The 25,664-nt window shown below is 52.0% G+C and overlaps 3 protein-coding genes across 4 annotated transcripts in view; all 3 read left to right on the top strand.

The window, feature by feature from the left end:
* The first annotated feature begins 1,894 nt into the window (after positions 1-1,894).
* The window catches only part of LOC101878671 (protocadherin alpha-C2), a 132,701-nt gene continuing 108,931 nt past the window's right edge, over positions 1,895-25,664 (top strand). For both annotated transcript variants that reach the window (XM_034066918.1, XM_034066917.1), the window contains exon 1: positions 1,895-4,647. In XM_034066918.1, the coding sequence (XP_033922809.1) occupies positions 2,191-4,647 (2,457 nt within the window). In that variant the 5' untranslated portion in view covers positions 1,895-2,190. The remainder of the gene's footprint in view (positions 4,648-25,664) is intronic.
* LOC115945659 (protocadherin alpha-8-like) lies at positions 10,075-12,812 on the top strand. Its single transcript, XM_034066919.1, is given in 2 exon segments — positions 10,075-12,558; positions 12,560-12,812. Coding segments are annotated over 2 exon segments (2,637 nt in total). The 5' UTR covers positions 10,075-10,174.
* On the top strand, positions 18,292-20,665 carry LOC117436739 (protocadherin alpha-2-like). The gene is given in 2 exon segments (XM_034066941.1): positions 18,292-20,408; positions 20,410-20,665. Coding segments are annotated over 2 exon segments (2,373 nt in total).

The following is a 25,664-nucleotide window of genomic DNA, read 5'->3' as shown; positions in this document are numbered from 1 at the left end:
GTTGTCATTCAGTTGTGGTTTCTTTCTGTTGGGTTAACTGAATGATGCCTGGATGGAAATGCTTGTAGGTTTAGAGAAGAAAGCACCACTGCCTGTCCTCGTTCCCTTCCTGCTGCTGCGTTGCAGAGGTTGAGCAGGTAGAATTAAGGACAGTAGGGGGAGGGACCTTGGTGCATTCCTTGGAGTGGATACATTGGTCATTGAGGGGATGTTCTCAGTGAAAATGCTGTGGTGTTACCTTGGTGGCTTCTGTTAGGCTGTGTGATGAGTGGATCATGCTGGTGAGTGAGAGGTATTTCATGGGGAATAAGGTGCTGGGAATGAAGGTTCTTGCTGTGTTGTTCTGGCAGAGCATGTGTGCCTGAAAAAAGGATCGAGATCTCCACATTTATTTTGGAGGTGGCAGATGAGGCTGGAAGAATGGCGGTTCTTCGAGGTACATAGGGAGTACTTGTGTGCTGTGGTTCCCATGAGCTTTTAGAGCCTTTGGGGAGTGTTGCCTTGCTGGGCTGTGACGGCTTGAGTTCTGAATGAGAGTTACCCCTGCATAGTTTAGAGTCTTTAGAACGTGTTTCAGTAGAGGTCCCAGTACCTGGTGCTTGGGGCTTTTGTTACCAAGGTTGGTGGTTTCCTTTGTGCTGTGGCAGGTCTCTTCTTTGCCATGTGTTTGCCTTGCTCTGTTTGCTGGTTCCTTAAGAAGACTGGTGGCTAAAGAGCATGGCCTTCATCCTGAAGAGAGGGAGACTGGATATACATTAACAGAAGAAAAGCAGGAAGGGTCTTCTGTGACCAGAGAAATGGAAGATGGTATTGAAGACAAATGAGAACTCTTGCCGAAGGTCATGATGGTGCTTCCTAGTGAGCATGGAGAAGGTGGAGTTAGAGAAGTAAGAGCTCCTGCAGAGGCCATGTTCATCTTTATTTTGAGCATTTTGTGGACTTTGGGAAAATATCTTGATAAAGGAAGAAAACAACAGAAGGGACAAGGATGAAAGTGGAAGAGGAGAAGAAGAAAACATGATCAAAGGAAGAGAAGGAAAGAGAAGATAAAAGAAGGAAAAAGGAGACGAAGAGAGAAATAAAGAGAGACTAGTAGAAGGAAATTAGGAAGGAAAGGAAAAAGGAAGGTGAGAAAGGAAGTGCCAAGAGGTGATAATATGCCCTCACCGAAGTCACTTCTGGTCGTGGACAGTCAAAGACTGACTCAATCAAACAAACAGAAGAGGAGGAGAAAGAAAGAGTCAAAGAAGCAAGAGGAGGAGAAGGAAAGGTACACACGTGAGACGAGGAGACCATAAGGAGAAGACAGAGAAAAAGTGAGTTAAAAAGAATAGCAGAAGGAAAGGAAGCTAGCGAGGAAGGAAGCACAAAACAAGAAGGCAGAAAAGCAGTGAGAAAGGGAAGAGGGGAAGAAGGGATGGAAAGAGGAAGAAACAAAAGAAGAAAGAAAGGAAGAATAGGAGAAGAGACGTTAGAGATGACGTCACGGAGCGGAGGTGGTTAGTAGAAGCCCCGCCCGAGGGCAAAGCACCGCGACCGGGAGCTGCCGCCCTCTCAGTGAGGATAGGTCCTGGTTTGACGGTATCTGCCGCAGAGCCGGAGGCAACTGGGAGCTGTGATCAGGGATAAAGGAAAGAGAAAGGTGGGAAAAGAAGGCAAAGGGGCATAAAAAGCAGGGTAGGACAAGAAACGAAACGGAGAATTGACAGAAGAAAAAGATTAAAAAAAGAAGATAGAATAAAAAAAGAAAAAAAATAGTCAAGAAAAAAAGTAGTGTGGGAAAAAGAAAAGGAATAAGGAAACGGTGAAAACCTGAGAATTTTAGTGAGAATAGAAAGATTAAAAAATGAGGTGATGAAAGAGAAAGAAGAAACGAAAGGAATGCGTGCAAGCAAAGAACACGGAATAAGGAAGAAAAAAGAGAACGAATGAAAAGGGTGAAGAGGCGAGCGAGAATGAAGCAGCCAGGGTCCGCAGGGTTGAGCGGTGTCGAGGAGCGTGTGAGGCGTTGGAGCAGCACACGGTGTCGCTGCAGGCTCAGAAACGGCGTGTCGACGGCTCCGCCCCGGTGCGAGCGGCGTAGAGCCCGGCTGTGAGCGCGGCGGGGCGGCGCGGGCCGAGCAGGAGAGCAGGTGCATCCGGGCTGCGCCGGGGAGCCGAGCGGGGCCCGGGCCGGTGCCAGAGGCTGCGATGGCAAGGGAGATGGGCCTGTGTGGTGGTGCCTTGTTGCGAGTGCTGGTGCTGCAGATGGCCTGGGCTCTGGTCGGCGGGCAGGTGCGGTACTCGGTGCCGGAGGAAGCCAAGGCCGGCACGGTGGTGGGCCGGCTGGCGCAGGACCTGGGCCTGGAGGCGGGCGAGCCGGAGGCGCGGCGGCTGCGGCTGGTGTCGCAGGGCCGGCGGGCGAGCGTGGAGGTGAGCGGGGCGAGCGGGGCGCTGGTGGTGAGCTCGCGGCTGGACCGGGAGGAGCTGTGCGGGAAGAGCGCGCCGTGCTCGCTGCGGCTGGAGGTGCTGGTGGAGCGGCCGCTGCGCGTCTTCCATGTGGAGCTGGAGGTCACCGACATCAACGACAACGCCCCGGTGTTCCCTGCCGCACGGAAAAACCTCAGCATCGCGGAATCGTCGCTGCCGGGGTCTCGTTTCCCGCTGGAGGGCGCGTCGGATGCAGATGTCGGAGCCAACGCTCAGCTCTCGTATAGCCTCAGCCCGACCGAGCATTTATCTTTGGATTTACATAAATCGAATGAACAAAATAGTATACCCGATCTTGTTTTAACGAAACCTCTGGACCGCGAGACGATGCCGATTCACCATCTGGTGCTGACGGCGACTGATGGGGGCCGTCCGCCGCTGACTGGCACTATGGAGCTTGTGATCTCGGTGCTGGATGCTAACGACAACGCTCCCCAGTTTGACCAGACTGTGTATAAAGTGCAGCTGCAGGAGAGCGCTGCAGAGGGTACGCTGGTGGCGCGGGTCAACGCTACCGATCCGGATGAGGGAATAAACAGTGAGATAACCTACACTGTGGCAAACTTCCTTCCACTTAGTGGAAAAGATGTGATTACTGTCAATACGAGGACGGGAGACATACTTCTAACGAGCGGCCTGGACTTTGAAGAAGTCAATGTGTTTGATTTTCGCATTGAAGCGAGAGATAAAGGGACGCCTCCGCTGTCGGGACACTGCAGAGTGGTGGTGGAGGTGTTAGACGTGAATGACAACGCGCCAGAAGTGTTGGTGACGTCGCTGTCGGTGCCGATACCAGAGGACGCGGCGGTGGGGACGGTGGTGGCTCTGCTGAGCGTGTCGGACCGAGACTCGGGGGAGAACGGGCGCGTGCGCTGCACGGTGTGGCCGCCGGCTCCTTTCGGTCTGGTGTCGACGTTCTCGGGCTCGTACTCGCTGGTGCTGCGGGAGGCGCTGGACCGGGAGCGGGTGTCTGAGTACGAGGTGGAGGTGCGGGCGGAGGACGGCGGGGCGCCGCCGCTGCGCGCCAGCCGCGCTCTGCGTGTGCCGGTGTCGGACGTGAACGACAACGCGCCGGCGTTCTCTCAGGCCGTGTACACGGTGCTGGTGCGGGAGAACAACGCGGCGGGCGCGGAGCTGACGCGGCTGTGGGCGCGGGACCCGGACGAGGGGGGCAACGGGCGCGTGAGCTACTCGGTGGCGGAGAGCGGGGGCGGGTCGTCGGTGTCGGGCGGCGGGTGGCGTCCGGCATCGAGCTACGTGTCGGTGGACGCGGAGAGCGGGCGTGTGTGGGCGCTGCAGCCGCTGGACTACGAGGAGCTGCAGGTGCTGCAGTTCGAGGTGCGTGCGGTGGACGCGGGGGAGCCGGCGCTGTGCGGCAACGCCACGGTGCAGCTCTTCGTGCTGGACGAGAACGACAACGCGCCGGTGCTGCTGCCGCCTGCCGGGGGCGGGCCGGGCGCCGGCGCCGCGAGCTCGGCGGCGTCGGGTGCGGAGTCAGCGGCGCTGTGGGCGTGGGCGTCGTGGGGGTCTCCGGCGGGGCAGGTGGTGGCGAAGATCCGCGCGGTGGACGCGGACTCGGGCTACAACGCGTGGCTGCGCTACGAGCTGTGGGAGCCGCGGGGCAAGGGCCCGTTCCGCGTGGGGCTTTACAGCGGCGAGGTGAGCACGGCTCGGGCGCTGGAGGAGGCGGACGGCCCACGGCAGCGCCTGGTCATCGTGGTGCGGGACCACGGCGAGCCTGCGCGCTCTGCTACGGCCACGCTCAGCGTGTCGCTGGTGGAGAGCGCCGAGGCGTCTCTGGCGGCCGCGGGCTCGGGTTCGTGGAAAGTGGCGCTATCGGCCACGGAAGGCGGCTCATCGGCTTCGGGGACGACGACGAACGTGTGGCTGGTGGTGGCCATCTGCGTGGTGTCGAGCTTGTTCCTGCTGGCGGTGGTGCTGTACGGGGCGTCGCGGTGGTCGCCGCGTTCGGCGGTGCTGTCGTGTCCCGGTCCGACCACTCTCGTGTGCGCCAGCGAAGTGGGGAGCTGGTCGTACTCGCAGCGCCAGAGCCGAAGCGTGTGTGTGGCGGACGGTGGGGGCAAGAGCGACCTGATGGTTTTCAGCCCCAACTTTCCTCTGCCGGCCGGTTCCGCAGCTAAGGAGATGCAGCCGGATGTGCCCGCTCTGCTGCAGACGGTCAGTGGCGCTCCTTTCCTTCCCTTTTCGCCTCTTGCCCATTCCCTTGCTCCCCTTGTCCCCTGTCACCCTTTTCGCCCGTGTGCCTTCTAGGCAGTTGCCGCTTTGAGCCGGGTTCACCCCGCGGGTCGTGAGGGCTGGGGTGCTGGGCTGGTGATTTACGCTATTCCAGGCAGCTTGTAATGGGTCTCTGCGACCTGTTTGGCGAGGACCTGCTGTTTCTGCAGGATTGAGAAGTGAAAGATGTTCCCTAGAAGGCAACCCCTGATTCTCTTCTGCAGGAAAAATGACGACAGGTGATATTTGGGATTTCAGGAGTTTCACTACCTGTGCTGGATTTTTTTCCAGTTAAATTCCTTCACCCGTTTCATAATGAAATTAGTGCAGGTGTTGCAAACTTTTTATGTTGTTTTGGAAGGGTATTGTAACTCAGTAGAATAAATTGCTCAGACAGAAGACTCGGATCCATGGTAGCTGTCAGTAACAATATATTTCTTTTTGTATTTTACTCCGGTGTTAGAAGCAGCGTGTTTCCTTTTGTATTTTATTCCCCCTCTCCTCTTCCCCCTGAAATCATGCTGTACATTTCTCTTCCTGGCTGGGGAAGTGAAACTGGTCTGTTTGGCTAGTCTTTCAATATTTGTGTCATCAGCATTGATAGCCTAAGGAAAGAACCAGAAATCTTCTTTTATAAGCCCTGCAAATTCTCCTCTGTATTAGGTACCATTGTAATATTCTTCTGTGCTCATGATAATTTGGGTTGTTCTTTCCAAGAAGAAAATCAGTTCCCACTTCTATCAGAGCTATACTGACTCCATCTCTACAAATACTTGTGTAACATTTCAGAGGTGTAAGAGCTCCCGGGTGTGGATCAGTTCCATCTGGGATAACAGAACATGAAGGGTCAGCTACAGAGGGTCTGAAGAGCAAAGTGATACCAGCTGCATAGTTTCTTTGGTGCTCTCACTGGTGGCAATAGTTATGGTTTCATGCTCCCAAATAGTGAAGGCCCATAACACATACTGACTCGCTTTGATGTTTGATCCATCAGCAGCCACACTCTTACAAAGGGAAACCAAACACAACTTCTCCATAACTATCCCCTAGATCCAAGTTGTCCTATAGAACCAATATAATTTATTGCACTGGGGGGTTGTCAATATTTGGGTGGTTCTAGCTCAGCATGAAATTAATTCCAGTGCAACATAGAGCTGTTCTGTCATCACTTTTTGTGTCCTGCACACACTCTGTATCATACAGTTGGTGTGGGTTTTTTTTTTTTTAAAGTGCTCTCATTGTTTGCAAGGGTCCACATATGCTGGAATCAGCCCTGAGCTGGGGAAGAGAACAGAAGCATGTCAGGGAGGTTAATGTGGCAGTGGCCTTGAGCAGGGCCTTAGCACCTCACGAAATGAAGGGTGATCTCGAGCAACGGAAAAAACTTGCCTGAATTGGGAATCCTTGGGAAGACCATGGGCCATATAGGAAGGCGGTGATAGGAGGTGACATGTTTGTCTGAAGAACACATGTCCCAGACTGGGGAGTGGGGGGTGATCAGAATAAAGCATGAAGCAGAAAAGGCACTGACTGTTCCTGCCCAAGATCCTTTCCCAGGATATAGGCAGTTTGGACTTGGAAGCCTTCTGGATCTTGAGATAATGTGTGGTACTGAAATGCCAACAATGTCTTTTGAGTTTGGGAGTGTCTCCCACCAGGGACATTCCATTGTACTGCTGCTGCCTGACATAAGAAATGTATTGGGTAAGAGTTGGTGGGATGATGCCTGCTGAATACTGTATGATGAATGTTTTCACTCCTGTTTTGTGAAAGTTGTTGCAGGAGGGCAGTGTTTCAACCTGCTCTCCTTGTCTAGTGGTAGGCATCTACAGCATTACTACAGACATTGATGCTGTGCTGGTTCATTGGTCCTGCTCAGGCAGAATTTCTCAAGGTACATGAGGAGGAGGATGTAATCTCTGTGCTCAACTTTTCCATGTGCACTTGCACTTGATAGAGATGGGGTGTCCTGTTGTCACATATGTCTTATTCTGATGTGTGAAAATATACATGCAGCTCTGGTTTTATGGCATTTGGTGTGGTTCTCATGAAGAAAAAGACCTGTGTGGCCTGGGATCAGATGTGTCAGTGCTCTAATCCAAACATTTTTAAGAACTCAGTTTCAGTTCAAACCTTAGTGTGCACAAAAGGCATTCCATATGTTCCAATGTCAGTCTCAGAGAGACTTAGATCTGGGTCATGCTTTTGTGGTGGAGCAATGTCTGAGTATTGTGGCACTGATGGCACTGAGAATGGCATGAGTCTGCATCACGAGGAGCACGATCTTAAGCTGGTTAAACTGGGAAGCTCATTTCCTGAGGGAAATCCAGATGCTGGGGAGAAGTAGTCTCTGTTAAAGTGGAAAAACTGGATAATGTCTGCTTAGCTGTGGACATTTACCATGGCACAGGATACAGGATGCCAATAGATAACCATAAGAAAAGGCCCAGTGCACAGGGCTACTCTCCTGGCATCCTCACAAGGCCTCCAGAAGTTCTACATGTCATCACAGCCTTGTGCTCTTGATCATATTACTGCTTTCAAAGGTAACTGCTGTACATGCCTTTAATCATTTGGTTTTGACATGAAACACGGTTGATCAAACAGAATCTTTTCAACATTTTTGTCGTGTTTCTGGTGTTAGTCTAGTGAGGTAGGGGAAAAAGTGGTCTTTGCAATCAAGATGTCAGCAAACCTACTGTTGCAGCAGAGTGGCATGGGTGCCTTCTGTTTTCTGCTCTTGTCTCTAGTGAAGATGCCCACCCCTTCTTTATTTTTTCTCTCACACTGTCAGTGTGTTGGAAACGGGATGAGATGGAGATGCTGAATTTTGGCAGCTGCGAGGTGACAAATTTTGGGGCAATATTCACGAGTGTGCGAGAAGGTTTTTCTGCTCTCCTGAGCTGAGGACATTGTTAGGAAAATGTCACCATCTTTCAGGTCTCCTTCCTTCATCCTCTTTGATAGAGGTGCCTGAGGGAGCACCATATAGTGTCCAGCGTTTTTACAGCTTTTGGAGAACATGAGTATTTTTTTCTGTCCAGCATCCCCCCAAAGGGCAGCTCATGTTAACGGACAAAGTCTCTCAAAAGCCGTTCTGCTGTTCTGAAAGATTTTCCTTTTCTGAAGTCTACAGCAGTGACTCTAGAGGTAAGTCAGTTATTATAGAGGATGTGTGTGAGAGGCTGATGTACTTCTGTTGTCATTCAGTTGAGGTTTCTTTCTGTTGGGTTAACTGAATGATGCCTGGATGGAAATGCTTGTAGGTTTAGAGAAGAAAGTACCACTGCCTGTCCTCGTTCCCTTCCTGCTGCTGCGTGGCAGAGGTTGAGCAGGTAGAATTAAGGACAGTAGGGGGAGGGACCTTGGTGCATTCCTTGGAGTGGATACATAGGTCATTGAGGGGATGTTCTCAGTGAAAATGCTGTGGTGTTACCTTGGTGGCTTCTGTTAGGCTGTGTGATGAGTGGATCATGCTGGTGAGTGAGAGGTATTTCATGGGGAATAAGGTGCTGGGAATGAAGGTTCTTGCTGTGTTGTTCTGGCAGAGCATGTGTGCCTGAAAAAAGGATTGAGATCTCCACATTTATTTTGGAGGTGGCAGATGAGGCTGGAAGAATGGCTGTTCGTCGAGGTACGTAGGGAGTACTTGTGTGCTGTGGTTCCCATGAGCTTTTAGAGCCTTTGGGGAGTGTTGTCTTGCTGGGCTGTGACGGGTTTGAGTTCCCAAATAAGAGATGCCCTTGTGTGGTTTGAAGTCTTTAGAACCTGTTTCAGTAGAGGTCCTTGTCCCTGGTGCTTGGCTTCTGCTAGCAATGTTGGTGGATTCCTTTGTGCTGTAGCTGATCTGTTCTTTGTCATATGTTTTCCTTGCTCTGTTTGCTGGTTCCTTAAGAAGACTGGTGGCTGAAAGCATGGCTTTCATCCTGAAGAGAGGGAGGCTGGATATACATGAACAGGAGAAAAGCAGGAAGGGTCTTCTGTAACCAGAGAAATGGAAGATGGTATTGAAGACAAATGAGAACCCTTGCCGAAGGGCATGATGGTGCTTCCTAGTGAGCATGGAGGAGCTATTTTAAGAACATTTTGGCAAAAGACAAAATTATCAGGAGAGACAAGGATCGAAGAAGGAGTGAAATGAAGGCAAAGGTACAGCAACGCATGGCAAGAAAGAAATCGAGAGGATGAAAGAGAAGAAGGGTGTCAAGAAAATAAGGAAAGAGAAAGGAGGAGCAATGCCAGAGAAGAAAAAGAGGGAATTGCTGTGAGAAAACAAACAAAAAAGGGGTGTGGAGGAAGAAGAAGATGATGGAGGCTATTACCAGGATGCTCTGATGTTATCTTGAGATGCTGAGTAGCAAGGAGGAAGTCGCCATCCTTGATATGCAGGGACACTCCACAAAGCTTGATGAAGAGTGGTTTGTTAGAGAAGTAAGAGCTCCTCCAGAGGCCATATTCATCTTTATTTTGAGCGTGATGTGGACTTTGGGAAAATATTTTGATAAAGGAAGAAAACAACAGAAGAGACAAGGATGGAAGTGGAAGAGGAGAAGAAGAAAACATTATCAAAGGAAGAGAAGGAAAGAGAAGACAAAAGAAGGAAAGAGGAGACGAAGAGAGAAATAAAGAGAAACTAGTAGAAGGAAATGAAGAAGGAAAGGAAAAAAGAAGGTGAGAAAGGAAGTGCCAAGAGGTGATAATATGCCCTCACCGAAGTCACTTCGGGTCGTGGAGAGTCAAAGACTGACTCAATCAAAGAAACAGAAGAGGAGGAGAAAGAAAGAGTCAAAGAAGCAAGAGGAGGAGAAGGAAAGGTACACACGTGAGACGAGAAGACGATAAAGAAAAGATAGAGAAAAAGGGAATTAAAAAGAATAGCAGAAGGAAAGGAAACTAGCGAGGAAGGAAGCACAAAACAAGAAAACAGAAAAGCAGTGAGAAAGGGAAGAGGGGAAGAAGGGATGGAAAGAGGAAGAAATAAAAGAAGAAAGGAATAATAGAAGAGACGTTAGAGATGACGTCACGGAGCCGAGGTGGTTAGTAGAAGCCTCGCCAAGAGGGCAAAGCACCGGAACCGGCGCTGCCTCCCTCTCGATAGTGAGGATAGGTCCTGGTTTGACGGTGTCTGCCGCAGAGCCGGAGGCAACTGGGAGCTGTGGTCAGGAGTAAAGGAAAGAGAAGGGTGGGAAAAGAAGGCAAAGGGGCATAAAAAGCAGGGTAGGACAAGAAAGGAAACGGAGAATTGACAGAAGAGGGAGACAAAAAAAAGAAGATAGAGAATAAAAAAAGAAAACAAAAATAGTCAAGAAAAAAGTAGTGTGGGAAAAGAAGAGAAATAAGGAAACGGTGAAAACCTGAGGATTTAAGTAAGAATAGAAAAATAAAAAAAGGAGGTGATGAAAGAGAAAGAAGGAACGAAAGGAATGCGTGCAAGCAAAGAACGCGGAATAAGAAAGAAAAAATAGAACGAATGAAAAGGGTGAAGAGGCGAGCGAGAATGCAGCAACCCGGGTCCGAAGGCTTGAGCGATGTCGGGAAGAGTGTGAAGCGTTGGAGCAGCACACGGTGTCGCTGCAGGCTCAGAAACGGCGTGTCGGAGCTCCTCCCGGTGCGAGCGGCTGAGAACCCGGCTGTGAATGCGGGGGGTGGAGAAGGCCAAGCAGCAGAGCCGGTGAATCCGGGCGGCGACGGGGAGCCGTGCGGAGGAAAAGAGCCAGTGCCAGAGGCGGCGATTGAAATGGAGAGGGGCGTGTGTCGTGGTGCCTTGTTGCGGGTGCTGGTGCTGCAGTTGTTCTGGGCTCTGGTCGGCGGGCAGGTGCGGTACTCGGTGCCGGAGGAAGCCAAGGCCGGCACGGTGGTGGGCCGGCTGGCGCAGGACCTGGGCCTGGAGGCGGGCGAGCCGGAGGCGCGGCGGCTGCGGCTGGTGTCTCAGGGCCGGCGGGCGAGCGTGGAGGTGAGCGGGGCGAGCGGGGCGCTGGTGGTGAGCTCGCGGCTGGACCGGGAGGAGCTGTGCGGGAAGAGCGCGCCGTGCTCGCTGCGGCTGGAGGTGCTGGTGGAGCGGCCGCTGCGCGTCTTCCATGTGGAACTGGAGGTCACCGACATCAACGACAACGCCCCGGTCTTCCCCGCTGCACGGAAAAATCTCAGCATCGCAGAATACACTACTCTGCCGGGGTCTCGTTTCCCGTTGGAGGGCGCGTCGGATGCAGATGTCGGAGCCAACGCTCAGCTCACTTATAGCCTCAGCCCTAGCGAGCATTTCGCTTTGGATTTACAAAAATCGAATGAACAAAATATTGTACCCGATCTTGTTTTAACGAAACCTCTGGACCGCGAGACGATGCCAATTCACCGCCTAGTGCTGACGGCGACGGATGGGGGCCGTCCGCCACTGACTGGCACTATGAAACTTGTGATCTCGGTGCTGGATGTGAACGACAACGCACCCCAGTTCAACCAGTCTGTGTATAAAATGCAGCTGCCGGAGAATGCTGCAGAAGGGACGTTGGTGGTGCGGGTCAACGCCACGGATCCGGATGAGGGAATTAACAGTGAGATAACCTACACTGTGGCAAACTTCCTTCCACTTGGTGGAAAAGATGTGATTACTATCAATCCGAGGACTGGAGACATACTTCTGACGAGCGGCCTGGACTTTGAAGACGTCAATGTGTTTCATTTTCGTATTGAAGCACAAGACAAAGGCTCCCCTCCGCTGTCGGGACACTGCAAAGTGGTGATGGAGGTGCTGGACGTGAACGACAACGCGCCGGAGGTGTGGGTGACATCACTGTCGGTGCCGGTGCCAGAGGACGCGGCGGTGGGGACTGTGGTGGCTCTACTGAGCGTGTCGGACCGAGACTCAGGGGAGAACGGGCGTGTGCGTTGCACGGTGTGGCCGCCGGCTCCGTTCGGTCTGGTGTCGACGTTCTCGGGCTCGTATTCGCTGGTGCTGCGGGAGGCGCTGGACCGGGAGCGGGTGTCTGAGTACGAGGTGGAGGTGCGGGCGGAGGACGGCGGGGCGCCGCCGCTGCGCGCCAGCCGCGCTCTGCATGTGCCGGTGTCGGACGTGAACGACAACGCGCCGGCATTCTCTCAGGCCGTGTACACGGTGCTGGTGCGGGAGAACAACGCGGCGGGCGCGGAGCTGGCGCGGCTGTGGGCGCGGGACCCGGACGAAGCGGACAACGGGCGCGTGAGCTACTCGGTGGCAGAGAGCGGGGGCGGGTCGTCGGTGTCGGGCGGCGGGTGGCGTCCGGCGTCGAGCTACGTGTCGGTGGACGCGGAGAGCGGGCGTGTGTGGGCGCTGCAGCCGCTGGACTACGAGGAGCTGCAGGTGCTGCAGTTCGAGGTGCGTGCGGTGGACGCGGGGGAGCCGGCGCTGTGCGGCAACGCCACGGTGCAGCTCTTCGTGCTGGACGAGAACGACAACGCGCCGGTGCTGCTGCCGCCTGCCGGGGGCGGGCCGGGCTCCGGCGCCGCGAGCTCGGCGGCGTCGGGTGCGGAGTCAGCGGCGCTGTGGGCGTGGGCGTCGTGGGGGTCTCCGGCGGGGCAGGTGGTGGCGAAGATCCGCGCGGTGGACGCGGACTCGGGCTACAACGCGTGGCTGCGCTACGAGCTGTGGGAGCCGCGGGGCAAGGGCCCGTTCCGCGTGGGGCTTTACAGCGGCGAGGTGAGCACGGCTCGGGCGCTGGAGGAGGCGGACGGCCCACGGCAGCGCCTGGTCATCGTGGTGCGGGACCACGGCGAGCCTGCGCGCTCTGCCACGGCCACGCTCAGCGTGTCGCTGGTGGAGGGCGCCGAGGCGGCGCTGCCGGCCGCGGGCTCGGGCTTGTCGAGAGCGGCGCTGTCGGCCGCGGAGGGCGGTGCATCGGCATCGGCGACGACGACGAACGTGTGGCTGGTGGTGGCCATCTGCGTGGTGTCAAGCCTGTTCCTGCTGGCAGTGGTGCTGTACGGGGCATCGCGGTGGTCTCCGCGTTCGGCCGTTCTGTCGTGTCCCGGTCCGACCACGCTCGTGTGCGCCAGCGAAGTGGGGAGCTGGTCGTACTCGCAGCGCCAGAGCCGAAGCGTGTGTGTGGCGGACGGTGGGGGCAAGAGCGACCTGATGGTTTTCAGCCCCAACTTTCCTCCGCCGGCCGGTTCCGCAGTGAAGGAGACGCATCCGGATGTGCCCGCTCTACAGCAGACGGTCAGTGGCCTTCCTTTCCTTCCCTTTTCTCCTCTTGCCCATTCCCTAGCTCCCCTTGTCTCCTGTCACCCTTTTCGCCCGTGCGCCTTCTTGGCAGTTGCCGCTTTGAGCCAGGTTCACTCCCCGGGTCCTTAGGGCTGGGGTGCTGGTCTGATGATTTATGCTGTTCCGGGCACCATGTCATGTGTCTTTGCGTCCTGTCTGGAGAATCCCTGCACTTTCTGCAGGATTGAGAAGTGAAAGATGTTCCCTAGAAGGCAACCCCTGATTCTCCTCTGCAGGAAATATGATGACAGGTGATATTTGGGACTTCAGGAGTTTCACTACGTGTGTTGGATTTTTTTCTAGTTATATTCCTTCACCCGTTTCATAATGAAATTAGTGCAGGTGTTGCCGACTTTTTATGTGCTGTTTTGGAAGGGTATTGTAACTCGGTAGCATAAATTGCTCAGACAGAAGACTCGGATCCATGGTAGGTGTCGGTAACAATGTATTTCTTTTTTTATTTTATCCCGGTGTTAGAAGCAGCGTGTTTCCTTTTGTATTTTATTCCCCCTCTCCTCTTCCCCCTGAAATCATGCTGTACATTTCTCTTCCTGGCTGGGGAAGTGAAACTGATCTGTTTGGATAGTCTTTCAATATTTGTGTCATCAGCATTGATAGCCTAAGGGAAGAACCAGAAACCTTCTTTTTTAAGCTCTGCAAATTCTCCTCTGTATTAGGTACCATTGTAATATTCTTCTGTGCTCATGATAATTTGAGTTGTTCTTTCAAATAAGAAAATCAGTTCCCACTTCTATCAGAGCTATACTGACTCCATCTCTACAAATACTTGTGTAACATTTCAGAGGTGTAAGAGCTCCCGGGTGTGGATCAGTTCCATCTGGGATAACTGGACATGAAGGGTCAGCTACAGAGGGTCTGAAGAGCAAAGTGATACCAGCTGCATAGTTTCTTTGGTGCTCTCATTGCTGTCAATAGTTACGGTTTTGTGCTCCCAAATAGTGAAGGCCCATAACATATACTGACTCGCTTTGATGTTTGATGCATCAGCAGCCACACTCTTACAAACACAACCCCTCCATAACAATCCTCTAGATCCAAATTGTCCTATAGAACCAATATAATCTATTGCACTGGGGGATTGTCAACATTTGGGTGGTTCTATCTCAGCATGAAATTAATTCCAGTGCAACATAGAGCTGTTCTGTCATCACTTTTTGTGCCCTGCACACACTCTGTATCATACAGTTGGTGTGGTTTTTTTTTTTAAAGTGCTCTCATTGTTTGCAAGGGCCCACATATGCTGGAATCAACCCTGAGCTGGGGAAGAGAACAGAGGCATGTCAGGGAGTTTAATGTGGCAGTGGCCTTGAGGAGGGCCTTAGCACCTCATGAAATGAAGGGTGATCTCGAGCAACAGAAAAACTTGCCTGAATTGGGAATCCTTGGGAAGACCATGGGCCATATAGGAAGGCGGTGATAGGAGGTGACATGTTTGTCTGAAGAACACATGTCCCAGACTGGGGAGTGGGGGGTGATCAGAATAAAGCATGAAGCAGAAAAGGCACTGACTGTTCCTGCCCAAGATCCTTTCCCAGGATATAGGCAGTTTGGACTTGGAAGCCTTCTGGATCTTGAGATAATATGTGGTACTGAAATGCCAACAATGTCTTTTGAGTTTGGGAGTGTCTCCCACCAGGGGCATTCCATTGTACTGCTGCTGCCTGACATAAGAAATGTATTGGGTAAGAGTTGGTGGGATGATGCCTGCTGAATACTGTATGATGAATGTTTTCACTCTTGTTTTGTGAAAGTTGTTGCAGGAGGGCAATGTTTCAACCTGCTCTCCTTGTCTAGTGGTAGGCATCTACAGCATTACTACAGACATTGATGCTGTGCTGGTTCATTGGTCCTGCTCCGGCAGAATTTCTCAAGGTACATGAGGAGGAGGATGTAATCTCTGTGCTCAACTTTTCCATGTGCACTTGCACTTGATAGAGATGGGGTGTCCTGTTGTCACATGTGTCTTATTCTGATGTGTGAAAATCTACATGCATCTCTGGTTTTATGGCATTTGGTGTGGTTCTCATGAAGAAAAAGACCTGTGTGGCCTGGGATCAGATGTGTCAGAGCTCTAATCCAAACATTTTTAAGAGCTCAGTTTCAGTGCAAACCTTAGTGTGCACAAAAGGCATCACTCCATATGTTCCAGTGTCAGTCTCAGAGAGACTTAGATCTGGGTCATGTTTTTGTGGTGGAGCAATGTCTGAGTATTGTGGCACTGATGGCACTGAAAATGGCATGAGTCTGCATCACGAGGAGCATGACCTTAAGCTGGTTAAACTGGGAAGCTCATTGCCTGAGGGAAACCCAGATGCTGGGGAGAAGTAGTCTCTGTTAATGTGGAAAAACTGGAGAATATCTGCTTAGCTGTGGAGATTGCATTTACCATGGCACAGGATACAGGATGCCAATAGATAACCATAAGAAAAGGCCCAGTGCACAGGGCTACTCTCCTGGCATCCTCACAAGGCCTCCAGAAGTTCTACATGTCATCACAGCCTTGTGCTCGTGATCATATTACTGCTTTCAAAGGTAACTGCTGTACATGCCTTTAATCATTTGGTTTTGACATGAAACACTGTCTATCAAACAGAATCTTTTCAACATTTTTATAATGTTTCTGGTGTTAGTTTAGTGAGGGAGGGGAAAAAGTGGTCTTTGCAATCAAGATGTCAGCAAACCTGCTGTTGCAGCAGAGTGGCATGGGTGCCTTCTGTTTTCTGCTCTTGTCTCTAGTGAAGATGCCCACCCCTTCTTTATTTTTTCTCTCACACTGTCAGTGTGTTGGAAACAGGGGATGAGATGGAGATGCTGAATTTTGGCAGCTGCGAGGTGACAGATTTTGGGGCAATATTCACGAGTGTGCGAGAAGGTTTTTCTGCTCTCCTGAGCTGAGGACATTGTTAGGAAAATGTCACCATCTTTCAGGTGTCCCTCCTTCATCCTCTTTGATAGAGGTGCCTGAGGGAGCACCATATAGTGTCCAGCGTTTTTACAGCTTTTGGAGAACATGAGTATTTTTTTCTGTCCAGCATCCCCCCAAAGGGCAGCTCATGTTAACGGACAAAGTCTCTCAAAAGCCGTTCTGCTGTCCTGAAAGTGTTTCCTTTTCTGAAGTCTACAGCAGTGACTCTAGAGGTAAGTCAGTTATTATAGAGGATGTGTGTGAGAGGCTGATGTACTTCTGTTGTCATTCAGTTGTGGTTTCTTTCTGTTGGGTTAACTGAATGATGCCTGGATGGAAATGCTTGTAGGTTTAGAGAAGAAAGTACCACTGCCTGTCCTCGTTCCCTTCCTGCTGCTGAGTCGCAGAGGTTGAGCAGGTAGAATTAAGGACAGTAGGGGGAGGGACCTTGGTGCATTCCTTGGAGTGGATACATTGGTCATTGAGGGGATGTTCTCAGTGAAAATGCTGTGGTGTTACCTTGGTGGCTTCTGTTAGGCTGTGTGATGAGTGGATCATGCTGGTGAGTGAGAGGTATTTCATGGGGAATAAGGTGCTGGGAATGAAGGTTCTTGCTGTGTTGTTCTGGCAGAGCATGTGTGCCTGAAAAAGGATCGAGATCTCCACATTTATTTTGGAGGTGGCAGATGAGGCTGGAAGAATGGCGGTTCTTCGAGGTACGTAGGGAGTACTTGTGTGCTGTGGTTCCCATGAGCTTTTAGAGCCTTTGGGGAGTGTTGTCTTGCTGGGCTGTGACGGCTTGAGTTCTGAATGAGAGTTACCCCTGCACAGTTTAGAGTCTTTAGAATGTGTTTCAGGAGAGGTCCCAGTACCTGGTTCTCGGGGCTTTTGTTACCAAGGTTGGTGGTTTTCTTTGTGCTGTAGCTGATCTGTTCTTTTCCATGTGTTTGCCTTGCTCTGTGATTTGGTGTTATTTGTTATTGACTGGTGGCTGAAGAGCATGGCCTTCATCCTGAAGAGAGGGAAGTTGGAGATGGAATGATGGGATAAAAGCAGGAAGGCTTTTCTATGACCACAGTAAGGGAAGATGCTGTGTAAGACGAATGAGAGCTCTTGCCCAAGGGCATGATGATGCACAGTGGAGCTATTTTAAGAACATTTTAGTAATGGGCAAAATGAAGAGAAGAGACAAGGATGGAAGCAGAAGAGAAATGGAGGCAGAGATCAGCACAGCATGAAATGAAAGAAAAAGACAGGATGAAAGAGGAGAAGGAAGAAAAGAAAATGAGAAAGAGAAAAGGGGATTAAAACAAAGCAAGGAAAGGAATGGCTCGGTGAGAGACGAAAAATAAAGGAGAAAAGAAGAGGTGCTTGAAGAGATAATGAGCATGCTCCTATGTTATCTCGAGATGCTGAATGGAGATGACGAACTCAGCATCCTTGGTACTCAGGGACATTCTACAAGGCTTGATGAAGATTGTTGAGGAAGAGGAATAAAGCCTCTGTCCATCCTTTCTTGTGAGCATGGTGTGTGCTTTGAGAATATATTTTGTTAAAGGAAGTAAGAATAGATGAGACAAAGAGGGTAAGTGGTAGAAGCGCATAAGGAAATACAGGCAAGTGAAGGGAATGGAAGAGAAAACAAAAAGAAAGTGTAAAAAGAAGGAGAATATGAAGAGAGACATAGAGAAAGAGAGATTAGTCGAAGGAAATAAAGGAAGCAAGGGAAAAGGGAAGGTGAGAAAGGAAGTAGCAAAGAGCTGATGAGGAGCCAGCACCGACACCACGTCTAGTCACGAAGCGGAGCTGGTACCTAAAGCCTCACAGTGAAGGAGAGCACAGGGTTCTGGCGCTGCTACCCCGACATTAGTGGAGATAGGTCCGTCTTTGACGTTGTCCGCCGCGGCGTGAACAGCTGTGATCGGACATAAAGAAGAGAGAAGGATGTTGAGAAGTGGGAAAGGAGCATAGTGGGAAGGGTAAGGTAGGGCAAAACGGGAAAGGGAGAAAGGAGAACCGATGAAAACCTCAGAATATAAGTAAGAAACTGAAGGATAAAAGGAGTTGATGAAAGATGAAGAAGGAAAGAAAGGAACGTGTGGAAGCCAAGGACATGGAATAAGGAAAAAAAAAAAAAAGTAAAGAAAAAAATAAGAACGAAAAGAGAATGGAAGGAAGAAGCGAGCGAGAGCGGAGCAGCCCAAGTCCGCTGGCTTTAACAATGTCAGGAAACATGAGAGGCGTTGGAGCAGCACACGGTGTCGCTGCAGGCTCAGAAACAGCGTGTCCGCGGCTCCGCCCCGGTGCGAGCGGCGGAGAACCCGGCTGTGAATGCGGGGGGCCGGCGCGGGCCGAGCAGGAGAGCAGGTGCATCCGGGCTGCGCCGGGGAGCCGAGCGGGGCCCGGGCCGGTGCCAGAGGCTGCGATGGCAAGGGAGAGGGGCCTGTGTGGTGGTGCCTTGTTGTGGGTGCTGGTGCTGCAGATGGCCTGGGCTCTGGTCGGCGGGCAGGTGCGGTACTCGGTGCCGGAGGAAGCCAAGGCCGGCACGGTGGTGGGCCGGCTGGCGCAGGACCTGGGCCTGGAAGCGGGCGAGCCGGAGGCGCGGCGGCTGCGGCTGGTGTCGCAGGGCCGGCGGGCGAGCGTGGAGGTGAGCGGGGCGAGCGGGGCGCTGGTGGTGAGCTCGCGGCTGGACCGGGAGGAGCTGTGCGGGAAGAGCGCGCCGTGCTCGCTGCGGCTGGAGGTGCTGGTGGAGCGGCCGCTGCGCGTCTTCCATGTGGAGCTGGAGGTCACCGACATCAATGACAACGCCCCGGTGTTCCCCGCCGCACGGAAAAACCTCAGCATCGCGGAATCATCGCTGCCGGGGTCTCGTTTCCCGTTGGAGGGCGCGTCCGATGCAGATGTCGGAGCCAACGCTCAGCTCACTTATAGCCTCAGCCCTAGCGAGCATGTTACGGTCGATGTTAAATTCTCTGATGAACACAGAAAATCTCTGTTTCTGGTGCTCACAAAACCTCTGGACCGTGAGGCGATGCCGATTCACCATCTGGTGCTGACGGCAACTGATGGGGGCCGTCCGCCGCTTACAGGAACGGTTGAGCTGTTGATCTCGGTTGTGGATGCAAACGACAACGCTCCCCAGTTTGACCAGACTGTGTATAAAGTGCAGCTGCAGGAGAGCGCTGCAGAGGGAACACTGGTGGCGCGGGTAAACGCCACGGATCCCGACGAAGGTCTGAATAAAGAATTTACTTACAGTCTAGTCAGATCGGTTTCCGTTGGTAAGGGAGATCTGTTCTCCGTTGATCCAAAGACAGGCGAGATCAGACTTACGGGCGCCCTGGACTTCGAAGACGTCCGCTTACACGAGTTGCAAATTGAAGCGAGAGACAAAGGGACGCCTCCGCTCTCGGGTCACTGCAGCGTGGAACTGGAGGTATTGGACGTGAACGACAACGCGCCGGAGGTGTGGGTGACATCGCTGTCGGTGCCGGTGCCAGAGGACGCGGCAGTGGGGACGGTGGTGGCTCTGCTGAGCGTGTCGGACCGAGACTCTGGGGAGAACGGGCGCGTGCGCTGCACGGTGTGGCCGCCGGCGCCGTTCGGTCTGGTGTCGACGTTCTCGGGCTCGTACTCGCTGGTGCTGCGGGAGGCGCTGGACCGGGAGCGGGTGTCTGAGTACGAGGTGGAGGTGCGGGCGGAGGACGGCGGGGCGCCGCCGCTGCGCGCCAGCCGCGCTCTGCGTGTGCCGGTGTCGGACGTGAACGACAACGCGCCGGCATTCTCTCAGGCCGTGTACACGGTGCTGGTGCGGGAGAACAACGCGGCGGGCGCGGAGCTGGCGCGGCTGTGGGCGCGGGACCCGGACGAGGGGGGCAACGGGCGCGTGAGCTACTCGGTGGCAGAGAGCGGGGGCGGGTCGTCGGTGTCGGGCGGCGGGTGGCGTCCGGCGTCGAGCTACGTGTCGGTGGACGCGGAGAGCGGGCGCGTGTGGGCGCTGCAGCCGCTAGACTGCGAGGAGCTGCAGGTGCTGCAGTTCGAGGTGCGTGCGGTGGACGCGGGGGAGCCGGCGCTGTGCGGCAACGCCACGGTGCAGCTCTTCGTGCTGGACGAGAACGACAACGCGCCGGTGCTGCTGCCGCCTGCCGGGGGCGGGCCGGGCTCCGGCGCCGCGGGCTCGGCGTCGTCGGGTGCGGACTCGGTGGAGCTGTGGGCGTGGGCGTCGTGGGGGTCTCCGGCGGGACAGGTGGTGGCGAAGATCCGCGCGGTGGACGCGGACTCGGGCTACAACGCGTGGCTGCGCTACGAGCTGTGGGAGCCGCGGGGCAAGGGCCCGTTCCGCGTGGGGCTTTACAGCGGCGAGGTGAGCACGGCTCGAGCGTTGGAGGAGGCGGACGGCCCACGGCAGCGCCTGGTCATCGTGGTGCGGGACCACGGCGAGCCTGCGCGCTCTGCCACGGCCACGCTCAGCGTGTCGCTGGTGGAGGGCGCCGAGGCGGTTCTGGCGGTTGCAGGCGTGGGCTCGTCGGGGGCGGGGCTGCGGTCGGCGGAGGGCGGTGCATCGGCATCGGGGACGACGACGAACGTGTGGCTGGTGGTGGCCATCTGCGTGGTGTCAAGCCTGTTCCTGCTGGCGGTGGTGCTGTACGGAGCGGCGCGGTGGTCGCCGCGGTCGGCGGTGCTGTCGGGTCCCGGTCCGACCACGCTCGTGTGCGCCAGTGAAGTGGGGAGCTGGTCGTACTCGCAGCGCCAGAGCCGGAGCCTGTGTGTGACGGACGGTGGGGGCAAGAGCGACCTGATGGTTTTCAGCCCCAACTTTCCTCCGCCGGCCGGTTCCGCAGGGAAGGAGACGCATCCGGATGTGCCCGCTGTGCTGCAGACGGTCAGTGGCGCTCCCTCCCTTCCTTCCCTCCCTTCCTTGTTTCTCGCCCCTTCCGCCGGCGCTTTTTGCCCCCTTTCGCCTTTGTAGCCCGCCCACCAACCAGGCAGGCCGTGCTGTAAGCCGGGCTCAGTCCCGGGGTCCTGATGGCGGCGGGTGTTGGCATCGTGCTTGCCGCTCTTACATGCACCTTGCAGCTGCCTCTGTCGTGACTGTAACACCCCGGGTTTTGCTGGTGGGAAGAGAAAGGTCTCCTCTAGAAGTAAATTCTTTTTGTTATGTATGTTACTTGTCAAAAACCTGTTCTCTGTGCTGTGATTGTACCCTTCAAGAGAAGTGGTGCCTAGTGACAATTGGGGCTTCATGTGCTTATAGGTGGTGGACTTTCTCCATTTCTGTTTCTTCAACAGATTCATAATGAAATGTGGGGAAGCGTTTTAGAGTTTATCCATATTCTTTTGCAAGGTTGTTGTAACTCTACTCGGTAGAACAGAGTTTGCAGGCAGAGGACTGTGAACCACTGTAGGTGTCAGAAATGAGAAGTTTCCTTTTGTATTTCTGCACCCTTGAATCATGTTGTAGATAGTGTGAGGTGTCCCTGCCCATGGCAGGGAGTTGAAACTGGATGATCTTAAGGTCCTTTCCAACCCTAACTATTCTGTGAGCGTTCTACTCCTCGTTCTGAAGTGACACTGTTCTGTTTGGATGGTCTTCCAATACTTGTATCATCATCACTGACATCCTCATGGAATTGGAAAACCTTCACTTAAAAAAACCCTGAAACAATTTCTATTATACATTTGGTGGCATCCATTGCAGTGCTGTGATTGTCAGCATTTGGGCTGTTCTCTCTCAGAAGGAAGTCAAAGCCCATTGCCATCACAGGTAACCCAACACCATTTTTACAAATACACGTGTAACATTTCAGAGATATAACAGAGCTCCCAGGTGTGGATCAGTTCTCTCTGAGATAACAGAAACTTGAAGGAACAACTACAGCGAGTCTGCTGAACACAGAGGTACTGGCTGTATGTTTTCTATGGTGGTGTCATTCGTGACAATAATTGTGAATTTTTATTACTGATCAGTGAAGTGATATGACGTGAACTGGATTCTTTTACGTTCTTTCAGTATCTGCATCAGCAGCTACACACTTATGAAAGAAAAAAAAAAAACAAACAAACAGAGCCTGCCCAATAACAAACCCCTAAATGCAAATTTTCCCACAGAACCAGTGTAATCTATTACACAGAATTGCTTGTCCACATTTGAGTTGTTCTATCACAGCATCAAATCAATGCCACTGCAATGCAGAGCTGCTCTGATACCATCTTTTAAACGTGTAATATGGGTTGCACACAGTCTGTCTGATATGATTTGTTTGGGTTTTTTTTAGAAGTGCTCTCATTTTTGGGAAGGCTTCACAAATGCTGAAGTGAGGCCTGAGTTGGGTAAAAGAACAGGGGCATGTCAGGGAGGTGAATATTGCAGTGGCTCTGAGCAGGGTATTTGTACCTCATGATATGAAAGGTGATCTTGAGAAGTGGCGAAACTTGCCTGAAATGGAAATCCTTGGGAAGACCATGGGCCATGTGGTAAGACAGTAATGACAGACAGCATGCTTGTTCTGAGAATTCATGTTCCAGACTTGGGAGTGATCTGAATAAAACATGAAGGCACAGCCTATTCCATTCCAAGATCCTTTCCCAGGCTCCCAGCTTCCCTGGAGTTGGAGGCCTTCTGGATCTTCTGACAGTTTGTGGTATTGAAAAGTCTATAATGTCTTTTGAGTTTGTGAGTATCTCTGAGCAGGGACAGTGCTCTGTGTTTCTGCTGGCTGAGGTAGGGAATGTGTTGGGGTAATAGTTGGTGGGATGCTGCCTGCTAAATACTGTCTGGTGAACCTTTTCACTTCTCTTTTGGGACACTTGTGGGAAAACAGTTTCAACCTGCTGTCCTTGTGTAGTGGTGGATATCTACAGCATTTCCACAGGTCTTGATGTTGTGATGGTTCATTGGTCTTACTGAGGCAGGATGACACAGGGCACTTAATGAGGTGGGTGTAATCTCTGTGTGTTCAACTTCCCCTCCTTGTGTACCTGCATCGTCAGCCTTGGTAGAGATAGTGTATCCTGTTGTCAGATGTGGCTCATTCTGATGTCTGGACATATACATCCAGCTCTGGTTTTCTAGCATTTGGCGTGGTTCTCTTGAAGAATACAATCTGTGTGGCCTGGGACCAGAGGTGTCAGAGCTCTAATCCAAACATTTTTAAGAACTCAATTTTCATTTTAACCTTAGTGTGCAGAAAAGGCATCACTTCATATGTTCTGGTGCCAAACATGAGGGAAGCTGAGTATGTGCAAAGTCCTGGGACATGGTCTCAGGGAGGTATTTTTAGCTGCGGCATGTATTTGTGATGGAGCAATGTCTGGGTATTGTGGCAGTGATGGTACTGAGTTGGCCTGTGTCTGCATCACGGGGTGCATGACCTTGAGCAGCAAAGAGTATTGACTAAGAGAAATGGAGATGCTGGGGAGAGCACATTCTGTGTCACTGGGGAAGAACTGGAAAATGCCTGCTTGGCTATGGAGATTGCATTTCCCATGGCACAGGATAGAGGATGCCAACAGACAACCTTGAGAAAAGGCCCAGTGCACAGGACTGCTCTCCTAGGATCCTCTAAGGGACTTCAGAAATTCTATATATCATTGCAGCCTGGTGTTTCTGTGGTATTACTGCTTTTGAAGATAACTGCTGTACATGCCTTTAATAACTTGGTTTTGGTGTGGAATGTCATTGGTCAAACAGAAATTTGAATCATTCTGGCAACCTTCTCAGAGCTCTCTTTGTTCATCTCTCGTCTTTGTCTTGCGAGGGAGAAGTGCTCTCCTTCAGCAAACCTGTCTTTTCATTGGACTAACATGGGTTCCTTTAGTTTTCTTCTCATGTCTATAGCAAAAGTGCCTACCAGTTTCTGTTTTTTTCTTCTCTCATGTTGGTTGTGTGTTGGGAGCAGGGAATGAGATGCAGACTGGTGAATTTTGTCAGCTGTCAGGTGACAGGTTTTGCGACAATATTCATGAATGTGTGGGAATGTTTTTCCACTCTCCTGATGAGGATGATGATGAAATAATATTTGTAGCTTTCAGGTCTCCCTCCTATTTCACCTTTGCTAGAGGTGCCTGAAGGAGGACTACACATGATTTTCAAAGCTTTTGAAGAACATGATTACTTTTTTCTGCCCAATACCCCCCACATTTGCAAGTAACATTACAGGTAAGTCAACTGTTCATGAAGATGTATTTGAGAAGCTGATGTACTTTTGTACTCATTCACTTGTGGCTTCTTCCTTTTGGATTGACTGAGTGCTGCTTGGGTTGGAATCCCTGTAGGTTTGGAGCAACAAAGCACCACTGCCTGATCTTGTTGCTTTACTGCTGCTGCCTGGCAGAGGTTGAGCAGGTGGAAGCTGGGACAGGTGGAGGAAGGACCTTGATGGATTTCTTGGAGTAGATGTGTTGGGCATTGGGGGGATGTTCTCAGTGAAGACACTATGGTGTCACTTTGGTGATTTTTGTTTGGCTATGTGTTTAGTGAATTGTACTGATTGAATGATATTCCATGCAAACTAACACTTACAGGTGTGGAGGTTCCTGCTGTGTTTTTTTTTGGAAGAGCATGGCTGCCAGCAAGGAGAAGCAGGAGCTTGACATTCACTCTACAGGTAGAAAATGAGGCCAGATAAATGGCTTATCATTGAGGTACATGAATACTGTTTGGGAGTTGTGGTAGCCCCCTACTTTTTGAGCTTTCATTGAAGATTATTGTGCTTGGTTGTGATGGATTTCAGTTCCTCAGAGACTCACCTGAGATATTTAGAGTCACAGGAGCCTGTTTACTGGGATATCAGTGTTTGCTTAATTTTCAGAGGATGGTAGATAATCTTCCTGAGAGAAGAGTGTCTTCTGCTTCTAGAAGAGGAATTGACTGTGTAGTCTGTCTGTCTTCAGAGACTAGAGGGAGCAGAAAGGTAGTTCCTCATCTGGAGAGATAAAAGACAGCAAGGAAGAGCAATTACAAAAGGGTATGTCTGCTCAATGGTAAGAGTGATGTAATCATAGAGAAAATACGTTGGTTTAAGAGACAAACCAGACAAGAAGGCACCGCGGGAGTGGTGCAGAAGAGAATATAAGGAATGAGCAATGGAGAGAATGGATCTGTCCTCTGACGGTGTCCGCCGCGACGCCAGACCCAGTGGAGAAACTGTAATTGGAAGTAAAAGAGAGAGAAGAGTGAGAAGGGAAGGAGGTGTAAAGAGCAGGGCAAGGCAAGAACGGAAAAGAAATCGAAGAGAATAAAGAGATGGAAGAAAGAAGAACAAAAGGGAAGAAAGCTAAAGAAAGATAAAAAAAAAGGAATGATGAAAAGAAGAAAACGACAATAATGAGAAAAAGAAAATGAGTGACACGAATAGAATAATATAATAAAAATCATAGAATAAAATTTCATAACTGCGGGAAGACAGAAAACGGAAGAAAGAATAAGAGAAGTGCAAAGAACAAGTAATAAGGAAAATTAAAACTGGAAGGGGAACAGGGGAAGAAGAGACGGGCGGAGAGCGAAGCAGTTCGGGTCCGCCGCTTGGACAATGTCAGAAAGCGTGTGAGGCGTTAGAGCAGCACACGGTGTCGCTGCAGGCTCAGAAACAGCTTGTCGGCTGCTCCGCCCCGGTGCGAGCGGCGGAGAACCCGGCTTTGAGTGAGGGAGGGGTGGAGAGGGCCTAGCAGCAGAGCCGGTGCATCCGGGCTGCGCCGGGGAGCCGTGCGGAGCCCGGGCCAGTGCGGAGGCGGCGATGCAATGGAGATGGGCCTGTTGGTGGTACCTTGTTGCGGGTGCTGGTGCTGCAGATGGCCTGG

The sequence above is a fragment of the Melopsittacus undulatus genome, chromosome 10, assembly GCF_012275295.1.
Source record: "Melopsittacus undulatus isolate bMelUnd1 chromosome 10, bMelUnd1.mat.Z, whole genome shotgun sequence".
NCBI lineage: Eukaryota > Metazoa > Chordata > Aves > Psittaciformes > Psittaculidae > Melopsittacus > Melopsittacus undulatus.
This window is presented reverse-complemented; position numbering and strand designations above follow the sequence as displayed.